Consider the following 18,220-nt stretch of genomic DNA (forward strand, 5'->3'; position numbering starts at 1 on the left):
GACCTTTAAATACTTTCAGTAAGTAGACTTTGACCTGCTAGAGAAACATCTCTGCTGGTGTTGCAAGGTTAGTTGTGTCCTGTTTGGACAGGATTAAACATGACTTATCTTTTGCTACCATGACTACCAACCTTGAGAAATAGTAGCAATTAGGACAGGGTCATTTTCTAATACACTTAACTTTTCTGTGGAAAACCAGGCATAAATGCTTTGCTTCCTCGAAACCAGAAGCCGAGTGTTGTTACATCTTGCCTTAGGATAACAATAGTACCCGTCAAACCTTGATATTTATCTGGAGTATGCTTTGAAGACAGGTAAATGGAGGGTGATGAATGGAAAAATATTGATGGGTGCTTATTGTACAGTTTCTGGAAGCAGTCCATGTCATGTTATTAGACAGCTAAGCTTCATTTTATTGTTTCAAACTGCAATGAAACTTGGAACAACTGAGGAAAGAAGGGGGAAAGGGGACTCTTGTTTGGAGACCAGATGCATCAGTTTGCTTCTCTTTTTCTGCCTGTTTCTGCTACTGAGAGGAAATCTCTGTTGCCTTTGTTAATTGAGGAAATAACATAGCGTTTAACAAGTTGTGTAAGTGCTATATGTGTTTAGATTGGATAGGGATGTATTTGCACAAGTAGTGTAAGTTGAGTAAAAAAACAGGGTTTTAATGTTTCGTGGAAGATTTTAAAAGAAAACAAAGTACATAAAAAGCAAAACTCTACTGCTTTTTAGGTTACACACTCTACATTTTTGTTTTCTCTTTCCCCATAGCTTACTGTATTTTCCTAAAAGCATGAATTGTTCATTGATAGATCAGTTTAATTTTACAGAATGGGTGTTACAGCTTGAAATGGACAACTCGGTAGCTTTAAGAGTTAGCTGTGAAACTGCTCTATCAACACATTCATAATTGTGTGTCCGCTTTGCTAGCATGCCAGTTGGCAAATCTGAGTGTGAAACTGTAACATACTGATACATAATCCAAAAGCTACAGTCTGATGGGGCAATCCAGTCTGGCAGCATTTCTGTTACTGAGAATAAGCTGCACATTCGTAACAGCAGTGGGCAGGATATGTGACTGAGAGACCATTCCCCTTTTTCTCTTGTGGATGTAGTCAGCATTTTTAACCACACTGTTATTTTAGAAAGCCACCAGTTTAGTGTTTTGTCTTACCCCACAAATCCATTCCTTTCCTTAAGTAGCTGAAATGTGTTTTCAAAGGCACACACTATCCCTCTGTTTGCATGGAATTCTCTGTCCTTGGTGCTCCTGCTTCCTCACCAAACAGCCACATTACATGTTCTTACACCTCTTGGCCTACTGGGAGGGGACCAAGGCACAGACTCTTAAGGCAAGGAGTAAGGCATTGTACCCAAAACCAGTAGGAGTCTTCTCTCTCCTTCCACTGGTCATTTCCTTTGCGATAGCTGTCTATCTGTCTTGATCCTTCCACGTATAGGTAAGAGGCAAGGAGTAGACTGGAGCAGTTTTAGTTCCATCTGCTTCTTGAGCTTGTTCTGGGCATTTGGCTGAAAGTGTTTTCTGTTTATTTTGGCTACAGGCACCTTTTCTTCACTTACCCTTCGTGAGCCTCTTCTTGTTTCTTTCAATTATTGTCAGATTCCTGTGGAAGGGATTTATTGTGAGGGTGGACTTACAAAATATTTGCCCAAATATTTAATACTTTTGGCTGTGATAAAATAAATGAAACATGAATAAAAGGTGCACATTCAGACATTGCTGTTGGATGCTTTTTGCCCTCCTTCCCCCTTTTGTTTTACCACTGTTATGATTTCACTATGGTGGATGCACGTATACCTTCATTATAATAAGAGAGATTTTTCCATGTGATAGTGTTTAAGTAATACATAAGTATAAAAACTCTTGATGTTTTTTGAACATTCATACTGATATAACTCCATGGATCATAGCATAGTAAAACTTGGCACTTCTTTTCATGACAGAATGTGTATTTTTGTAGCTATTCACCTTTGTCCAGCTCTAATGAAAAATATAGATCCAATCACTGTCACTGAGCCACAGAGGGCTTTCACTGTAAATGATGATAATCTACAAGAAATAATTAAAACATGACTGTACAAAGCCAACAAATGGCTAAGTTCAGTATTACTGAAAGTTAAGTGCCACATAAGGAAGAGATTTTCTACCTCTTTGTAGGCGATTTGGATGCCCATTTTTCTCGCACGGTAGTGGGAATTGGCTAGCACACACCTTAAGCAACTTTGGAAGTTTTGTTGTAAGTGTATAATTTTTCTAGATTATTTTTATAATGCAAATCCATTTATAATATCCTTAGCTTGAGACCAAAGCTGTTCCTGAATGTGCATGGTTCCGGCTTTCCAATTCACGTTGTCCTTATACAAGCTTAAAAGGTTTTCACTCTCTGCTTCAATTATTTAAAAAACAAACCAAACCAAACTTGCTGATTTACAGCAGTCATTATCTCTTCTGGCTGGTAGCAACTTAGCTTTTGCAATTGCTTCTTTGTCATCTTACCGAGTCTCCTGTGTGTGAGGTACAGTAACCTATGCGTGTGCAGGAAGTATGATGTTCCTGGGGTTCCTCAGCTTGGTTGTGATAACAAACCTGCCCATTGCATTTCAGAGAAGGGATTCAAGATCTTCTTGAAAGAGAATGGGTGAATTCTCTGGGTGCTTACAAATGGCCTATAAGCAATGTTTGAGCACCTTGGCATGCAGTGATAAATGAAGGTACCCACCATCCCTGTGACCAAGTGGATTTTCTCTCTTTGTACAGTACATACTCACCCTTCAGCACTTCCTATTCTGTGCTGACTATGCTTTGCTTCTGCTTTCCTACCTTGCTTTCCTACCTTGCATCCCTGATTCTGTCTCCTCCTCTAAAATTTTCTTTTTTAAATTGCACTGCAAGTTTTAAAGTTCTCCTTTTTAAGCTGGGGGTTCCACTCCATGTACGGGAAGTACTCCAGTATATTCCAGGATACTCCAGAAGTACCATTTCCCATCCACTACTGCCGTAAGAACTGCTACATCTTGTATGAAGGCTGCACGAGACTTTGCTGTGCACCATGCAGAACTTTTCAGAGCAGTGTGGTACGCTCCATGTGTCTGAAGAGGCGTTCCCAAATCATAAACTGAGGACAGGACAGGAAATGGGGGCACCCACTGGGGAGGGCGGGGAGACGTGAAATAGGTTTAAGAGGCTGGAAGTGCCTGTCTATACCTTGGCCAGATAACATAATGACTTTGAATGTGCAAAGAATTTTGATTTTTCTGTGGATAATATAGTAAACCTTCTGCTAGAGAACTGTAAATTGGAATATCTAGTCATTATTTATCTTCCCTTTCTAGATTTAGGTTAAAACACACAGGCTCTTAAAATAATACATTTAAGCCACTGTATTAAGGGAAGAGGTGTTCAGTGTGCTGATTGAACTGCGTTGGTAAGCAGTCACGGTGACAAACTCATAGCAACCTGAAGGGTTCAGAAGATGCAAGGCTGGGAAGCTTCTCTGGTGCAGTTTTTAGAAGCTAGGGTTTTATTCTAGGCAAACTAAAGTATTTCCAAGTGTACTGGCTGCTTTATGTAATGCTCTTTTGTTTAACTTTTTCAGTCTCACAGCCTCTCAGTGTGGGTCAGCGTTACTGTTGCGCTTTCAGTATTGTGTCTGCAGTTCAGTATGTTCATACCGGTCACTGAAATTGGAAATATCCTGCCATTTTTTATTTCCACTTTTTTTTTTTGTACTTGCCTTTAAAATGTGTTCGGCATTCGTCTACCATCGATGTTTTTGGTGAATTTGGCATTTAGCTGTTGATGAAGCTCTTATTTTCCATAACTCATTTGAAACGTTATGGTAGGTTCCTTTGACTGTGTTGCGTTTGGTTCATAGTCTAAATCAATAAGCTGCTTGAGAGAGAAGGAAACAAGGGCACTAATACTTAAATCCAAGTGCTGTCTTGCCATGATTCCTCCAAGAGCTGTAAATTTTTCTCCTTTTTTCATCCCTTGGCTTCTCTTCCGCACATGTTTTTGTATTACGAGATTCCCCTCTAGATCGTCACAAATTTTCTAAGGTACTTATAAAGTTTTGTAGATATCTCTTAAAATATTACATTTTAGGTGTCTTTCATCTTGCCTGATATCGATAAGGCAGAAACAGAAATGGGAATTGCTCTGATTATAATAGAAATTTTTCAGCCTCTGTTCACTCTTGAGAACTTTCTGACTTTTATATTATTGCTCCATCTTTCAGCCAACCAGATGCAACCATGAAGTGAAAGAACAGATGTACACAAAAGTACTCTGAATGGTGGATGAAGAGTCTTATTTATACAGTTTTAATTCGCTCTTCAGACTGTCACTGTGACTTCTTGTTTTTCATTAAATGTCTTATATCTGGCTTCCTAAGGACAAAGATTCAGCTCTTTTGCAAAATAGCCCTGTTATGATTTTGATATTGATGTCAAATCTGGGTACTCCAAATTCATTTTTATTGCTTTGTATGGTATATACTTGTTAAGGATTTAGTGCAACTATAAACATCTCCAGAACTCCCCGTAGTAGGGATAAACTGTGAATTATGGACTTGCTAGAATGGGCTGTTTCTTTAAGGCAATCTGAACCTCTGTAGCTTTCATAGAGATTTTAGAAAGTAAATCAATGTTTGTTTGTAAATCTAAATTGAGGATTACTGCTTTGGTAATTGCATTGTTATTTGCCTTTTCCTGAGCAAATAATACTAAACAGATGATTTAAACTTAATCTCTTTTTCAGGAAGTTATAAACTCAGGAATGCTGTTTATGTGGTATAGTACATTCTTTAGGCTGTGGATACGTAAAAGCAATAATCGATGCTGATTTTAAGGCATTTAACATCGCTTCTTCAGGTTCTGTATTCCAAAATTGATATCCTACTGCATCATCGTATAAATAGCTGTTACCAGTGCTCTTACATCAGGGTCTTGCATTGATAGATCTGACAGTGTGAAGTCAAAATCATTATGGGTATTCTACACACAAGAAAACTGAGGCACGCAAATCTGTAATGGCTTATTGTTGATCACCTGGAAGTTTGAGATACACCCTAGCACTTTGTATCCCGACCAGGAATAGGTGCCTGGGCTTCCGAGCCAAGAAGTCCTGCTTCCTTTTTATGTGAATGGGCTATGTTTCAAAAGGCTGTGATGGCCTGGTTTTATTTGTCCACATGAATCCGGTATCAGAAACTCTGCTGTGAATCACTTACTTACACACCATTCTCTCCCTGTCTGGAAGAAGAGGGTGTTCAACTTTCCTCAGGGTTTTTGAGCAACTGAGGGAGATGGTGTATGTCCCAGAATGAGTAGGGCACAGTACTTGCCTTCAGGAAAGGGAACTAAGAGGATGCAACTTGCTATAGGCCAAGCAACCTAACTTGGATTCTTCAAGGAGTACTAGAAAAAGTTACTAGTGGTCGGTGTATTATTCATACATGCATTTGGGCTACTGGGGGGGGGGGCATTGGAGGGGGTACTTTCTATTTGGACTCATTGGCTGAGGTTTACAACAGAAAGAGAAAGTCTCAGATATTTGCCCTTCAGTAAGATTGTTGGCATTGGCCTACCTGACATTCCCCTAAGAAAGCTAGGAAATATCAGATGTGAGGTCAGTGACTCTTCACTTACTGTTGTAACTGCTCCTCGTTTGGAAAAGTTACATCCCTCCACTTTACTGGCTTCAATTTACCCCTTTCATCTGAAGGCTAATGCCACCTCTTCTCCTAATAAATCTAGTAGGTGAACACAACAGATTCCATCCCAGGTCGCTAGTGTCTGCACTGTCACACAATACAGAAGGGGTTGTAGAGGGTCCCAGCTCTGTGTTTCATGTCTCACGTCAAAATATGGATGGTAGCAGAGCAAGTGTTAGCTGCATGATTTCACTGAAAGGCTAACTCTAAGAGTTTGTTGTCAGAAATGGTAAGTTGTTTTATGCAGTGTTCCCCAAGGATTGATAATAGGTCTAGAGTTATCCTATATCATTATTTATGCATTGGTCCATTAATCAGAGTAGGCTTCCTATGTCTGAGAGGGTTGCAATTAGGGAGATGCAGTATCCCCTATGTATCTTGACTTTAGTTAAGTGTTTGGTATAGGGAAGAGGAGAAACAGGGATTAGTAGAAGAGCTGCAAGGCTGAGTTTCACTGGGAATTAGGTGTATCAGTAGTTCTGTGAACTGCCCCTTAGTTTTTCTGTGTCTCATTTCTCCTGTGGAAATTTTCCTAGGGAATTTATAGCAATTTGGTTTTACCTTGTGAAGAACTGCGCAGATAAATACTAGAGAAGTTAAGTGGCCAGATATTGTGTCAGCAAGTAAGATAGATACAAGTAGTGGTAAGCTCCAGATAATTTATTTCATTATGACAGATGATGGATTTTTAAAAAATGAATGTATTGTTACAATATTACAAAAATGTTTGAATCCCCTGTTCGGGAAAAAGGCAGAGCATGATTTTATAGCATTTTCTGTCTCATAAATGGGAAATCCTAAGATGTATCACAGAGATACGTTTGTAGTATAATGTGCTATTACTTTGAACTTTTGCACTGCACTTCTCAAAAAGGGGAAAATGTGTTGCAGAATCTCACTCTTTTGTTTTATTTATTCCAGTGTGACAAATCTTAAATACTGGGGAAGATGTGAGCCTGTGATTTCAAGAACTCTTCAGTTTCTAAATGACCTTTCTGTTGGATATCCTTTGCATTGTCTATGGCATATATTGTTTGACAATAATAAGGGAAATATCATTAGCAAGACTTTTGGTGTCTCATATGCCACATTTTTAAACCAGTCAGGATATTAATATTTACTCGTTTTGGTTTATCTTTTTCTATGCATAGTTTTTTAAAGGTGCTCTTATTTCCACCTACTTCTTAGCCACAAAAGAGAAATCATGTAACTAGTTGCTTTTGGTGATCTATACTATTCCTAATCTTCTAGAAGTCAATACCGTTGATGAGTTCAACAGTGTTGAGAACAGAAGCGTTGCTGTTGGCAGTTGAGAACAGGATTGCTTCTGCTTTCAGGATGAGTCAACTGGGATATGAAGCATGAGCTGAGATTTTAAGCACAAGCCTCTACACGTTTTGTCATTGCCTGATTCCAAGTTCCTTACTGTGTCAGTGCCATCATTATTACTCATAAAACAGCTTTGACTTTGCACATGGATTTTATCTGGATTCAGGTATTTTTGTGTAAGTCTTGGCCAAATCGTGATGCTAACTTGCTGTCTGTTGCAAACCTTTTGTATCTTATTCTTGCTTACCACAAGCTGGAGAATACTTGCTCTTTGAATTTTCAGTCAGTCGAGCAAGAAGATTGAAAGTAGTAGCTGGTTTTGATGTGACACGATTTTTAAAGGTACAGGGCAGATAATAAACCACCAGGGCTCAATAATACATTCAATCTTGAAATCCTTCTCTATTTTAAAATACAAACAACTTTTCAGTAATTTTGTAGAGGAGATTGTTAGAGAAGCAGAGGGGAAGGCACCTGGAATACCACAATTGGTATCATTTTGTTTCGCCATAGGACTCTAATCCTATCAGAAGGATTTTAATACATTTCCTTGGGTTGAAAGATGAGTGTGGGTTTTCACATTCCATAAGTGAGTTTTGTTTAATGAAAATCATACAATGTGTACTTCTATTTGTTTACTTGAAATGCCATTAAGCAGCTAACTTGATATTTTAAATACGCAAGTGTTCATGTTCTCATGGCATCACAGAAGGAGGACTGGAAAAGACTTGAAAGTGAAACATTACTAAGAAATTTGGCAAGAACAGAAGGGGAGGCATTTCTTGATGGTATTCATGGAGGAACTAATGAGATCTCTCTTCTTTTGTATTATATACTTATTGTTTCAGGAGGGTTCAAGACACTTTCAAAATAACCAAGAAATTTAATGTGGTGCACCTAACTTCAAGTGCTTACCTGTTTATGTATGTATGTATGCTTGCTGAAGCAATCAGCTAAAGCCAACAGGCATCTAGCATTTCAGATTGTTTTCTGGAGGCTTGCAAAGGCATGTGTTCCCATGGTAGCTCTCAAAAATGAGGGTCACTTTAAACTACTGGTGCAAATAATACTTTCCAAGGCTGAAATGTCTGGATAATTTTAGTTTTCAAATTACCCAAATTATATTTGCAGCAAATGAGTTTGTGCTCATGAAATAGATACAACATCAGGATCTAGATAAGGATGAAAAAGTAGCTATTTAATAACCTATGTTCCCCTGAAGAGTAGAAGTGTGATGAAATTGTGGGGTTGTTTTTCTTTGCAGAAACTTGCTAACTGTTGCAAGAGCAGTTTCAGACCCCCGTGCATAGTTAGGATGCAAAGCAGCACATAAATCTGAACATAAAGCAGCATAAACCTCAAACATCAGTGTGAAATGTTTAAAGACTAGCAAAAAAGAGATTAACTAAAACCATAAATACAAAAATTTGTTCAATGACTCTTTAATGGAAATGCTTCAAACAAGAATTCTGAGAACAGTTGCTTTTCTGCTTAGCTGGGTGGGGTGGTACAAAGACGGCTTTAATGCTGGTTCACTTCCCCGTGATGCTGTATTAGTTAAGTTTAAAATTGTGTTCCCTGGCAAACCATAAAAGATTTCAGAAGTATTAGACACCCACTTTTGTGCTGGAATTTAATATGCAACTTTTTATTGGAAAATAATCGTCCTTGTCTGGCAAAATCCACCATGCAATATTTCTGTTAGTAGGCATAATGCAATAAAGACAGGGAGGGCTATTTATCACTACAAATTTTGAGGATTTCAGGATTCTTTTTATTATTTTAATATATTTCTTTGGTATTAAATCAGAAAAATGATAAATTACACCTGTCGAGGCTGTTTTTCCTTTTTCCCAGAAAATGATGTACAACCCAATTTCACTGGTCATTTTGGCTTTTAAAGATATGTATTTTTTCCTATTAAAAACTCTACCAATAGGGTTTTTTTTAATAATAATACTGAAGTACTTTTTATTTCAAACATATGAAGTAGTTTATAACTACTTGCTGGCATTGCAAACTTTGGCCTTTTCACATTATATTAGGGTTTTTTTTAAAGGCATTAAGTATATATTGCTTTGAAAGAAAGAGTGTATTGTTAAGATGCTGGATCCAGTGGATCAATTTTCAGTATTTGATATAGATTAAATTGTGGCTAGCCTGAAAGGTTAAAATAATTATTTATTTAATTTCAGTACTTTCCTGGATGTCAGTCAGCTTCCACACAGTCTTTGAAATTGGTCTTCTTATGTGTATAATAGTCTTATTCTAAAGGATAATCAGGAATTACAAGCAGACCGTATTTTCAGCAACTTTACTGCATAACAGAACCAAAAACAAGAAGAAAAGCCATAGGACAGTATTAACAACAAAGGCAACAAATGATTGGAGCTGCTGTCATGGTTTACATTACTTTCACAATTATTCCAGGTTTGCATATTTCGAAATATATTAGCCCAATTTGATTTCAAAGCTCAGTTATTTGAATTATAAATCATTATGTCCCTCCTAGCTGATCAGTCCTGAAATATCTTTGAATTCATTTACATAATGGAATATGTTAGTCATTCCTTTATGTCTTTGAAGCCATAGTGCTCCCTCATGCATGTTTAGTTCCTCTGATAATTAACTTCTCCACTGTATATTTTTGTAGCAAAATAAGTACCATTTTGGTGTTATTTTGTGCAGTAACTTGGGGTAAAATATTTATAGTCTGTCAAAAATTCCTTTTCCACAGCTTTGTTAGCCTTATGTTATGAAGGGCTTTCCCTTGTAACAGGGAAAAAAAACCCAAACCAACCGTGTAGCTTTGCAATATAAAACCATGTAATGCGATGTCAAATGTTATAGATTGACAGAGGAACATCATCTTAAAACTAGATTAGGAGATTTTCCAATAACAGGTATGAACCCTATTCTTACACTTTTACCTGCTTAAAAAGAATTTAATCCATTTACAATGAAAAGGGAAATTGTTTATTCCCATAAAAGTAATTGAACTCTTCAATCAATTATGTGCAGGAATGGCAGAGTGCAGCAAGCACTCAAAACCAAGTAGTAACAATAATAAGTGTTACGGGTGTTTGTGCAGGAGTGTAGGCACTACTGTGCAGTCTAAAGTTCATAATAACTCATGATAATCATACTGTTTATTTCTTAAAGAACTTCATCAGTGTCATGGATCAGCAGTGTTTGAGAAATTAATGAGACCTGATGTACAAGCCTGTAAGTCATTTCTTTCATTTGATGCCTTCAGTACTTACGGATGTTTCTGTGGTTTGAATTTTCCTATGGCATTCCTGAAAAATGTGTCAGTATACTCGGATGGCAAAAAGCCTTTTATATCCCCATTGCAGAACTGAGATGGTGAAACTTTAACTGTCTTGTTGAAAGCCGTGCAGGAATTTTGTCAAATGAAGGGGAAGCAGGAGTTGAAAACTCCAGGCCAGTGCTCCGGCCGTTCTCTTGCTTCTGTTTTGCTAAATAACATCTGGTTTTCTCTGTACAAATCTCACACAGATATCGGCATGGATCTCTTTGGAATACACAGTGAATTTCCTGTTACTCCCACCCCAAATGCTTGCATTATCTGAGGCAGGGAAATGGTGTGTGCTCTTGCTATTAGAGATGTTCATAGTGCACACAGCTAGGAAAAGAGTCCAGTTGTGGAACAAGTCTTAACTGCTTGAACTTTACGGGCTTCTATAACATAGTTTTTGCAAACTCAACTTTTGATTTAGTACTGTTTCTCATGCTTTTAAAAGAAGTATTTTTAAGAAACATATTGCATTTCATCAGGTGTAACCACCTAGTAAATCAGGTAGAATATGTGATCTGCAGATACATGCAGTCCAGGAAACACATTGCTTCTGTGTCATTTAGTGTGTGTCTCCCTGGGAGCCATTCTGTACAAGCAGGTGTAAACAGACTTGAGCTTATCCCGTGGGACCAGGGCCAGGAGCTCCAGCCCAGGGGTCATGCATGCTAATGCAATGCATAGACCAGACCAGGAGACCTTCCCAAGGCAGAGCATGGAGCCGGGACCGATGCCACGCTTCTGGGCTGGCACAGCCTTAAACTCAGCCGGTTTGTGGAGTGGGACACTTCAGTTCATGCTTGGCAGTAGTCAGTTAGATTAGCTTTGTATTTTGTAACACTGGATTCCTGTAGATGTATTCCTAGATAGCTCCGAAGGTCCCAGCTGTACTACCTTGTGTTGGACCTTGCTCTGGCTATGAGATCTTGTATGTTCTTAAGAGGTTCCCATTCAGTTCTTGCACATCTGAAAATACTTTGGTTAAGTGTTCAACATCACTTAGTATGTGTGAGATGTATTTTCAGCTCTTATAACTGAAACAAATTAAATGTGATTTTGATGGGGCAGGAAGATCACCTCTGTAATTTTGGGGCCATTACTTCAGTGCTGCTTATGGCTGCAGCCAGTCCCATTGCCAAGGGCTAGTCATCTCCAATGCAGGCAAAACCACTGGGTTTTTTTACATGCTGAAGAGACAGGTCTATCTGGGGAAAAAACAGCACATTTATTACCAGAAACTCTCTGTTTAATTACAAAAGTCATTTAGTTCATTCGTCTCTTTTGTGACTAGAATCTATGCCATGAAAAGTAATTGCTTTAATTAATAATAGATTATGGTCTTCAATGTTCTAAAGAATATCTCTATGATGTATATTTCTGGATGAAATTCAGATATGGGTTTTTTTTAATGTATATTTATTATTGTTTCCGTAAGGATTTTTTTTCCTCACTAAAAATTCCTGGCAGTTTGTACAACCTGGTAACGTAATCATGATGCTGCAAAGCTGATTCTTCCTTAACACCTCCTACTTACAGTCTCCTGAAAAAGCTTGTGAAAATAGAGGCTGTGAAATTCATGCTTCAGAATCACACAGTAAGTTTTCATACTATGTTAAAAAGCGTTGGGTGTAGTAAATCTTGTAGCACACTTAACTTTTCATATGCTTACATTTCAACAGAGTAAGCACTTCCCTTTCTTGGGTATCAGTGATAATTCCAGCCTCAGTGACCTCAGGTGCCGGACAGTGTTCTACACTACTCTCACTCGTCTTCTCATGGTAGAGTTAGGTAAGATCCTTCTCCCATGTCCTGAGACACCTTCCTGTCTTGTGTGGTACCATGAATTTTTAAGGTTATTAAACCAATCAAACAGCAGCTGAATTGTACAGTAAATATGTTGGTGTTTGAAGCACTGCTGAGCAGCTTTTCAGATTTATGTCATTAAGCATGAACATCATATTTGTTGCCTTCTTTTGAAGAAATAAGATATTTTTTTGCACAGAAGTACTTTTTTTATTAACTACAAGGATTTACAGTACTAAGTGCCTGTTTCACATTTCCAGGGGGACGTAGCAATTATGCCAGAACTTTCTTGCTTCTAGTAGAGCGTTGTTTGGGGTTTTTTATTCATAAAATCCTAGAATGGGTTGGGTTGGAAGAGACCTTAAAGATCATCCAGTTCCAGTCCCCTTCCACAGGCCCAGGCACCTTCAATTAGAGCAGGTTGCTCCAAGCCCCATCCAGCTTGGCAAGTCTCTCTGCAAAGACTTAACTAGGCAACGTGTGCAGAGATGATCAACACAGTCACATAAGGCAGCAGTAGTTGTTCCTCCCCTTGCTGATAATGGGTGCTTGCAGTGTCTAGTGCTGAAAACACTTAACTTTGAGGCAAGACCAGGCCATGTTTTCAGTGTTTTCTTAAAGAATGGCAACTGTGAACTGGACCTGCATTTACCTGCAGTTTAACTGCACGGGCTCAGTGTTCTGTAATGTAAGCAATAGGTACATTTGCTAATATAAAATGGGTTACACATGCAGTTTCTGTAACTTTTTCTACAGGGTGGAAATAAAAAAAAAAAGGATTTGGTAAAAACAAGATTACAGGTTTTAAAAATTACACCCCAAAGCAGAGGTCATGTAAGTATATGTCAGCCAAAATGCAGGCGTGTGACTTATGACTGGCTGCAAGCTGACAGAGGTCACTGTGATTCCTCTGGATTAACAGCTCCAAGATCTGAAATGATGATGAGTATCTGGGGAAAGCTTACATCAGTCTTGTGGCTGTTGTCCTTTGGGTTCCTACTGGAATAAATTTGGTGTTGAACTCATAAGCACATCTAGAGACATAATGAGCTCTGAGTTGTGTCTTATGATCCAGATTTTAAAGTGAGGTGTATACAAACTGTCCTTCCTGTGTTTGTGTAAGCAATAAGCCAACCTTGGAAATCAAAAGACATTTTCAGACTGTGAAATCTGGCAATTTTAGATAAAAAAAGCATTGTACGAGGTATCTTCTCTGGGATTTTTTTGGATGGTTGAGGTTTTTTTCCGAATTAAGAGCTTTATACAAAATCCTTTTATGTGAATGATACACAACTTACATTGAAACAAAATCAAGGTGACTTTTTATTGGTAAAGGTTATTTTAAGTAATTTTTTGATGTAGAAATATTTTTGGAGATTAGTTGAATTCAGGGTATTTACATTTTAAACAGTGTGCTGTTGGGGGGACTGTCAAGATTAATTTGTAGTAGGAAAGAACAAAGATATGTTACTTGGTATTTGTGTCAGAATGCACTTTCTGTTGATTTACTTTAAGTTCTTGTGAATGTAATTAGACTTTAAATTCCTTATGTGGCTCAGGTTGTGCTTTTAATTTTTTGGCATTTAGAATTGCATCATTTTGTCCAACATTCTTAGTCCAAGATTTGTAAACTCAATATGCTTTTGTTGAAGTATGTAGTGACCAAAATTAATACAATAGCACCAGTAAACATATGTTTAAATAAAGGTTTTTCCTTGGATTAATAAATTTTAAGCACTTTTTCTTCTCAGTACCAGAAGAAGTAGGTCTAAGCTGTAGAAATACCTTCAGGACGTATTCAGCATGATTTGTCAGTGTCCTGTACTTACAGGTATGTGCAATCATGCTCAGTGCCAAATCTCTCCCAAGTGAAGCAGGTTTGAAATACTATTACTGTAAGCCTCGTGCAGATTTACTATGTATAACTTAGAAGTGAGGCATCTTTTTTCTTTCAAAGGACATAATAAGGATGTGTATGCATAGTTTCAATTGTAGAAAATGAGGAGTTTACCATGGTAGATTTTTTTTTTAGGGTAGCTTCTTCTTTTCCTCATTAATAATGTGCTGTTCATGGATGTGAACGCAGCTTGTACCGGAATGCAAAGGAAATGCATAGGTAGTAATTTGTGTTGCTTTTCTAAAACTTAAAAAATATTTTATTAATAGAGCAATACTATATCGAGTCTTAATTGTGTCTTTCTTCACTTTCTTCACCTACACAGAAATAGCACATCAGATTTTACTTTATCCATATCCAGAAGTAGCTGGTTTGTCGTTCAAGTGTTGGTCTCAATCAACATTGGGCCAGTCTGGTCCAGCTGCCATCTGGTAGTTCTTTGGGCTTCTCAACTTTTTAACAACACATGTTTGAGATTCTACCTTCAGGAATTCATGAATTTGAGGGTGTGTACATAGCATCTTTGTGGAGACAGTCGTCTGACAATATGCAGCACTCGAGATGAGATGAAGTAATACTTCATCTCGCTATCTTGTGGTAATTCAGGTTTTTCCTTCTCTGTCAATGACAACTGAGCCCTGCTGCTTCACAGAGCAGTATCCAGATGACTTCTGTTAGTCTGTATGCTGCCAAGGGGCAGTGCCAACATGGGACTCTTTCTGAATGATTGGTCTTTATTTATTAATTATTTTAGCATTGTTTTTTCCTCCGAGGAAGATCTGACAAGCAGTTGAAAGGAGAAAAGCATCAGGGTATGTGATGTCTGTAGAAATAGTTTAGCTTCTAGAAAGGTAAGAGGAGGCTGATGCTGGTTGAGCAAAGAGATTTGGAGCACAGAAAACTAATACCATATTGGAGCTGCCTGAGGAGCTGGAGCTGGTAAAAGAAGAGGGAAACAAAAAGCCGGATGAATAGTCTGGGGTTACTGTGAGTATTCAGAAGAGAAGACAAAGGTCCAGAAATGATAAATAAAAAGACTGACTCTGGTTGAAGGGAGCAGAGAGGAGGCGGCAGAGGAGACAGGCAAAGATGGACAGGGTTGGATTTTCCGAAGTCACCAGATCCTGTTGCTGCCAGCATTACCTTTGAAACCTAGCACAAACCGTCTCATCCTCTTCAGTCCTGCTGCAGGTGCAGGAGGCAGGTCACAAGTTTGGTCGGTTACTTTGCTAGGTTAAGAAAGTATTTGAGCATATGTTGCGGTTTGAGGGCTTTGTAACTGACTGACCAACACAGCAGTGGGAAGTGATTGAAAACTATTTCCTTTTGCTTTCTAAAATATATCTGGCAAACTGGCCACAAAAGCCCTATATTAAAAGGAAGTAGTTCAGGCCACAAAGCCAAGCATTCAGAGCTGAGGAAATGCCAGAATTGGGATTGCTTTGTAACTTTCCTCTCCTTGTAGTATTTACATTGTTAGGAGGCAGTTTTAATTGCAGGATCACAGTTATTTCTCTCAGAGGATGTTTGCCTCTTTCAGTTCAGATGTGACATCTCAGCTTAATGAGAAGCTGCTGAGTATTTTGATTTTTAGAGGTTTTTTTCTGTCATTTTTTGCCATTTGGATTTATGTGTTAGTCCATGTTTTGCTTCCTGTTGTGACTGGTTTTACTTCCTGGCCTTCTTTCTTCTTGGCCTTTTGTGTTGTTCTTACTGTTGTACTGCGGTGAGTGATTTGCTCTTTACAGTATCCCTAGAAGTAAGAGGTTGGAATTAGGTCCATTTTGCAGATGGGTGTATGAAGTGTAGAAGCTAAACTGTAAGGCTCACACTAACTTTGCACAACCAATTTGACACACACGAGACTCCTTCTAACTTCAACTGCAACTTAGTTTGCCAGACTTTGCCTATGAAGAGGGAAGGGAGAGAAGCCCTATAGCAAAGAGCTCTTTAAAGAACATAAATTAAATTCCTACTCTGAATTACTCCCGAGGGGAATCTGCAGTGTGAGAGGCAAGCTACCCTCATTAAGGGCCTAAAGATAAGTGGCATGAGTACCAGTCCTCATGCAAATTGCCATTTCTAAAATGTTGCTGTTTGTAAGTTACTTGTTCAGCATCATGACAAAACAAATAACAGCCCAGACTTCCAGTTAATCATTCAGCTGTCAAACCAAGACAATCTCTTTTTCCCTACCCACAGCATCTTGTTTCTTTTACTCTAAATTCACACCTTCTGAAACAAATGAGTCAATAGTGTCACACAAATAACCCCAGCACAGTTCAGATTTATTTCCACAGCAGCTTCGTTCTGTGTACTGAGGTAGGAGTTAGAAAAAATAGCATACGATCATAAAAGATGATGATTTAAACATCATACTCCAAAATACACATGCGAAAGGGTCTGGTTTATTATTGCAGTTTAAAATTTAACATTTTCTAACTGTTAAGTCGTGACTTTATGTGACTGTTCTTCTAGGGCACAGAACAAATGCTGTCAGATTAACAGAGGGAACAGAAATAGGAAAAGGAGAAAGATGTGAAATGCAGAGATGTGCCAGTCTCACATAAAGTTGTTTACAATCAACAATTTGTCTTCTTTGTTTATAGCTCAGTAAAAATGTGTCAGACCTCAGTTTTTGTTCCTGTAGGTCATATGAAAGTTCCCATGATGTCAGTGAGATTTTGCTATAAAAGCCTAAGAGGCTGACCCTTCCGAAGAACAGTGTGACTATGATGTGATGCTTCTGCTGTTTTGTTTTGGTTTCTTTTCCTGCAGGTGAAGATGAGGATGAGTTTGAGAATTTCATGCTTCCTCTCACAGTTTCATTTGAAAGTGTGGCTCAGCTATTCAACAGTAGTTTTGTACAAGAAGAAGCAAAGGTAGGTTTATTTCAATTACAGAGAAAGAAATTACTGATGGGAGAAACTAATAGTGGAACAAGCATTTAGCAACAAACTTGTCATCTCTTCTGTCTGTCCCTCCTGGCATGTATATACCTGTATACTTGTGTGTATATTTATACCTGTATACATATATACATATTTAGGAAAGTAGACAGTAAAGATACAAAAGGTACTGATTACTATCCTAAGCAAACTCTGTACAAAGATTTCATAAAGGCATTCGGATTTTTCGGTGCTTTGTGGATCAAGGGGCCCTGTTTGACCCTATTTATAATTGAAGGAGCAAATCTGTCTTCAGTGATAGCTTATCTGGTTCATATGTAATATTCCCTTTTGCCATGTAAATATCCTGTTTGTGTATATTCATATATTTATTTGGGGGTATGAGGAGACATGTTGCAACACGATTGATAAACACTGCTGCTTTGAAGTATTTTTTTCAAACAAGAATTTATTATATAAATCAAGACTTTATTAAATGGCTGGGCATATATGTATAAATAGGAACTGGTCTTGAAGTATTGCACCCTTAAACTGAACAAAGTGATTAGGATAACTGATAGCTAAATAAGGTTTTTATGTGCCTGTGGGAGCCATATTAGGATTGATTTGACAAGTCAGTTCAGCTGTGGCAACAGTCATAATATCTAACACAACATTATGTTTTATTAGTAAAATCCTTAAGTGTAGCAAGCTGTTTGTGTCAAAACAACAGTATATTTTAGGGAAGAAAAAGACTTGCTAGGTAGAAGCTGCATCATCAGGAATGGTAGTATATTGGAGCACTATTGCATTAGAGATCCCCTTCTACTGTCATGGAATAAATAGTTAACAATGTGCACTGGAGTGCTCACTTCAGCTACACAGGGTCATTTTGAAGAAACCCTAAGAGTTTTTAATTCACTGTTTTGAAATATGATGAAAACTTAAGTACTACATCAGCATATTTACCCACTCTTTTGTAAGAAAATAGATAGATATGGTAGAAATATTTAGTAACTGATTTGCCTGCAGTACATGGCTGACATGACCAGAAGATGCTCAGCTCACAGTAATCGTTTGAATTAAGCGAATATTGTTTTTTAAATAGTAGTTAAGGTTATTTCAACAATTAATTCTACTTTCCTCATTTGTTGTTATTTAATTTGAATAACTTTTCATTTATGAAGTAGGCACAGTTCATCTGTGTTGGATTCATCTCTTATATTCTGAAGTTAAAACCCTAAAAACT

The 18,220-nt window shown here is 37.9% G+C and overlaps 1 protein-coding gene across 2 annotated transcripts in view; it reads left to right on the top strand.

Moving 5' to 3' along the window:
• Nucleotides 1-18,220, top strand: part of RANBP17 (RAN binding protein 17) — a 156,301-nt gene that overhangs the window by 84,184 nt on the left and 53,897 nt on the right. The window contains exons 16-19 of one of the 2 annotated variants that reach the window (XM_062629242.1): nucleotides 6,660-6,740; nucleotides 11,914-11,977; nucleotides 12,063-12,171; nucleotides 16,862-16,965. In XM_062629242.1, the coding sequence (XP_062485226.1) occupies nucleotides 6,660-6,740; nucleotides 11,914-11,977; nucleotides 12,063-12,171; nucleotides 16,862-16,965 (358 nt within the window). Of the gene's footprint in view, nucleotides 1-6,659; nucleotides 6,741-11,906; nucleotides 11,978-12,062; nucleotides 12,172-16,861; nucleotides 16,966-18,220 lie in introns of both variants that reach the window. The other variant, XM_062629243.1, reaches the window with a different exon arrangement.

Source organism: Pezoporus occidentalis, unplaced genomic scaffold, assembly GCF_034315485.1.
Source record: "Pezoporus occidentalis ecotype Australia unplaced genomic scaffold, CSIRO_AGI_Poc_V1 ctg33, whole genome shotgun sequence".
NCBI classification, from domain to species: domain Eukaryota; kingdom Metazoa; phylum Chordata; class Aves; order Psittaciformes; family Psittacidae; genus Pezoporus; species Pezoporus occidentalis.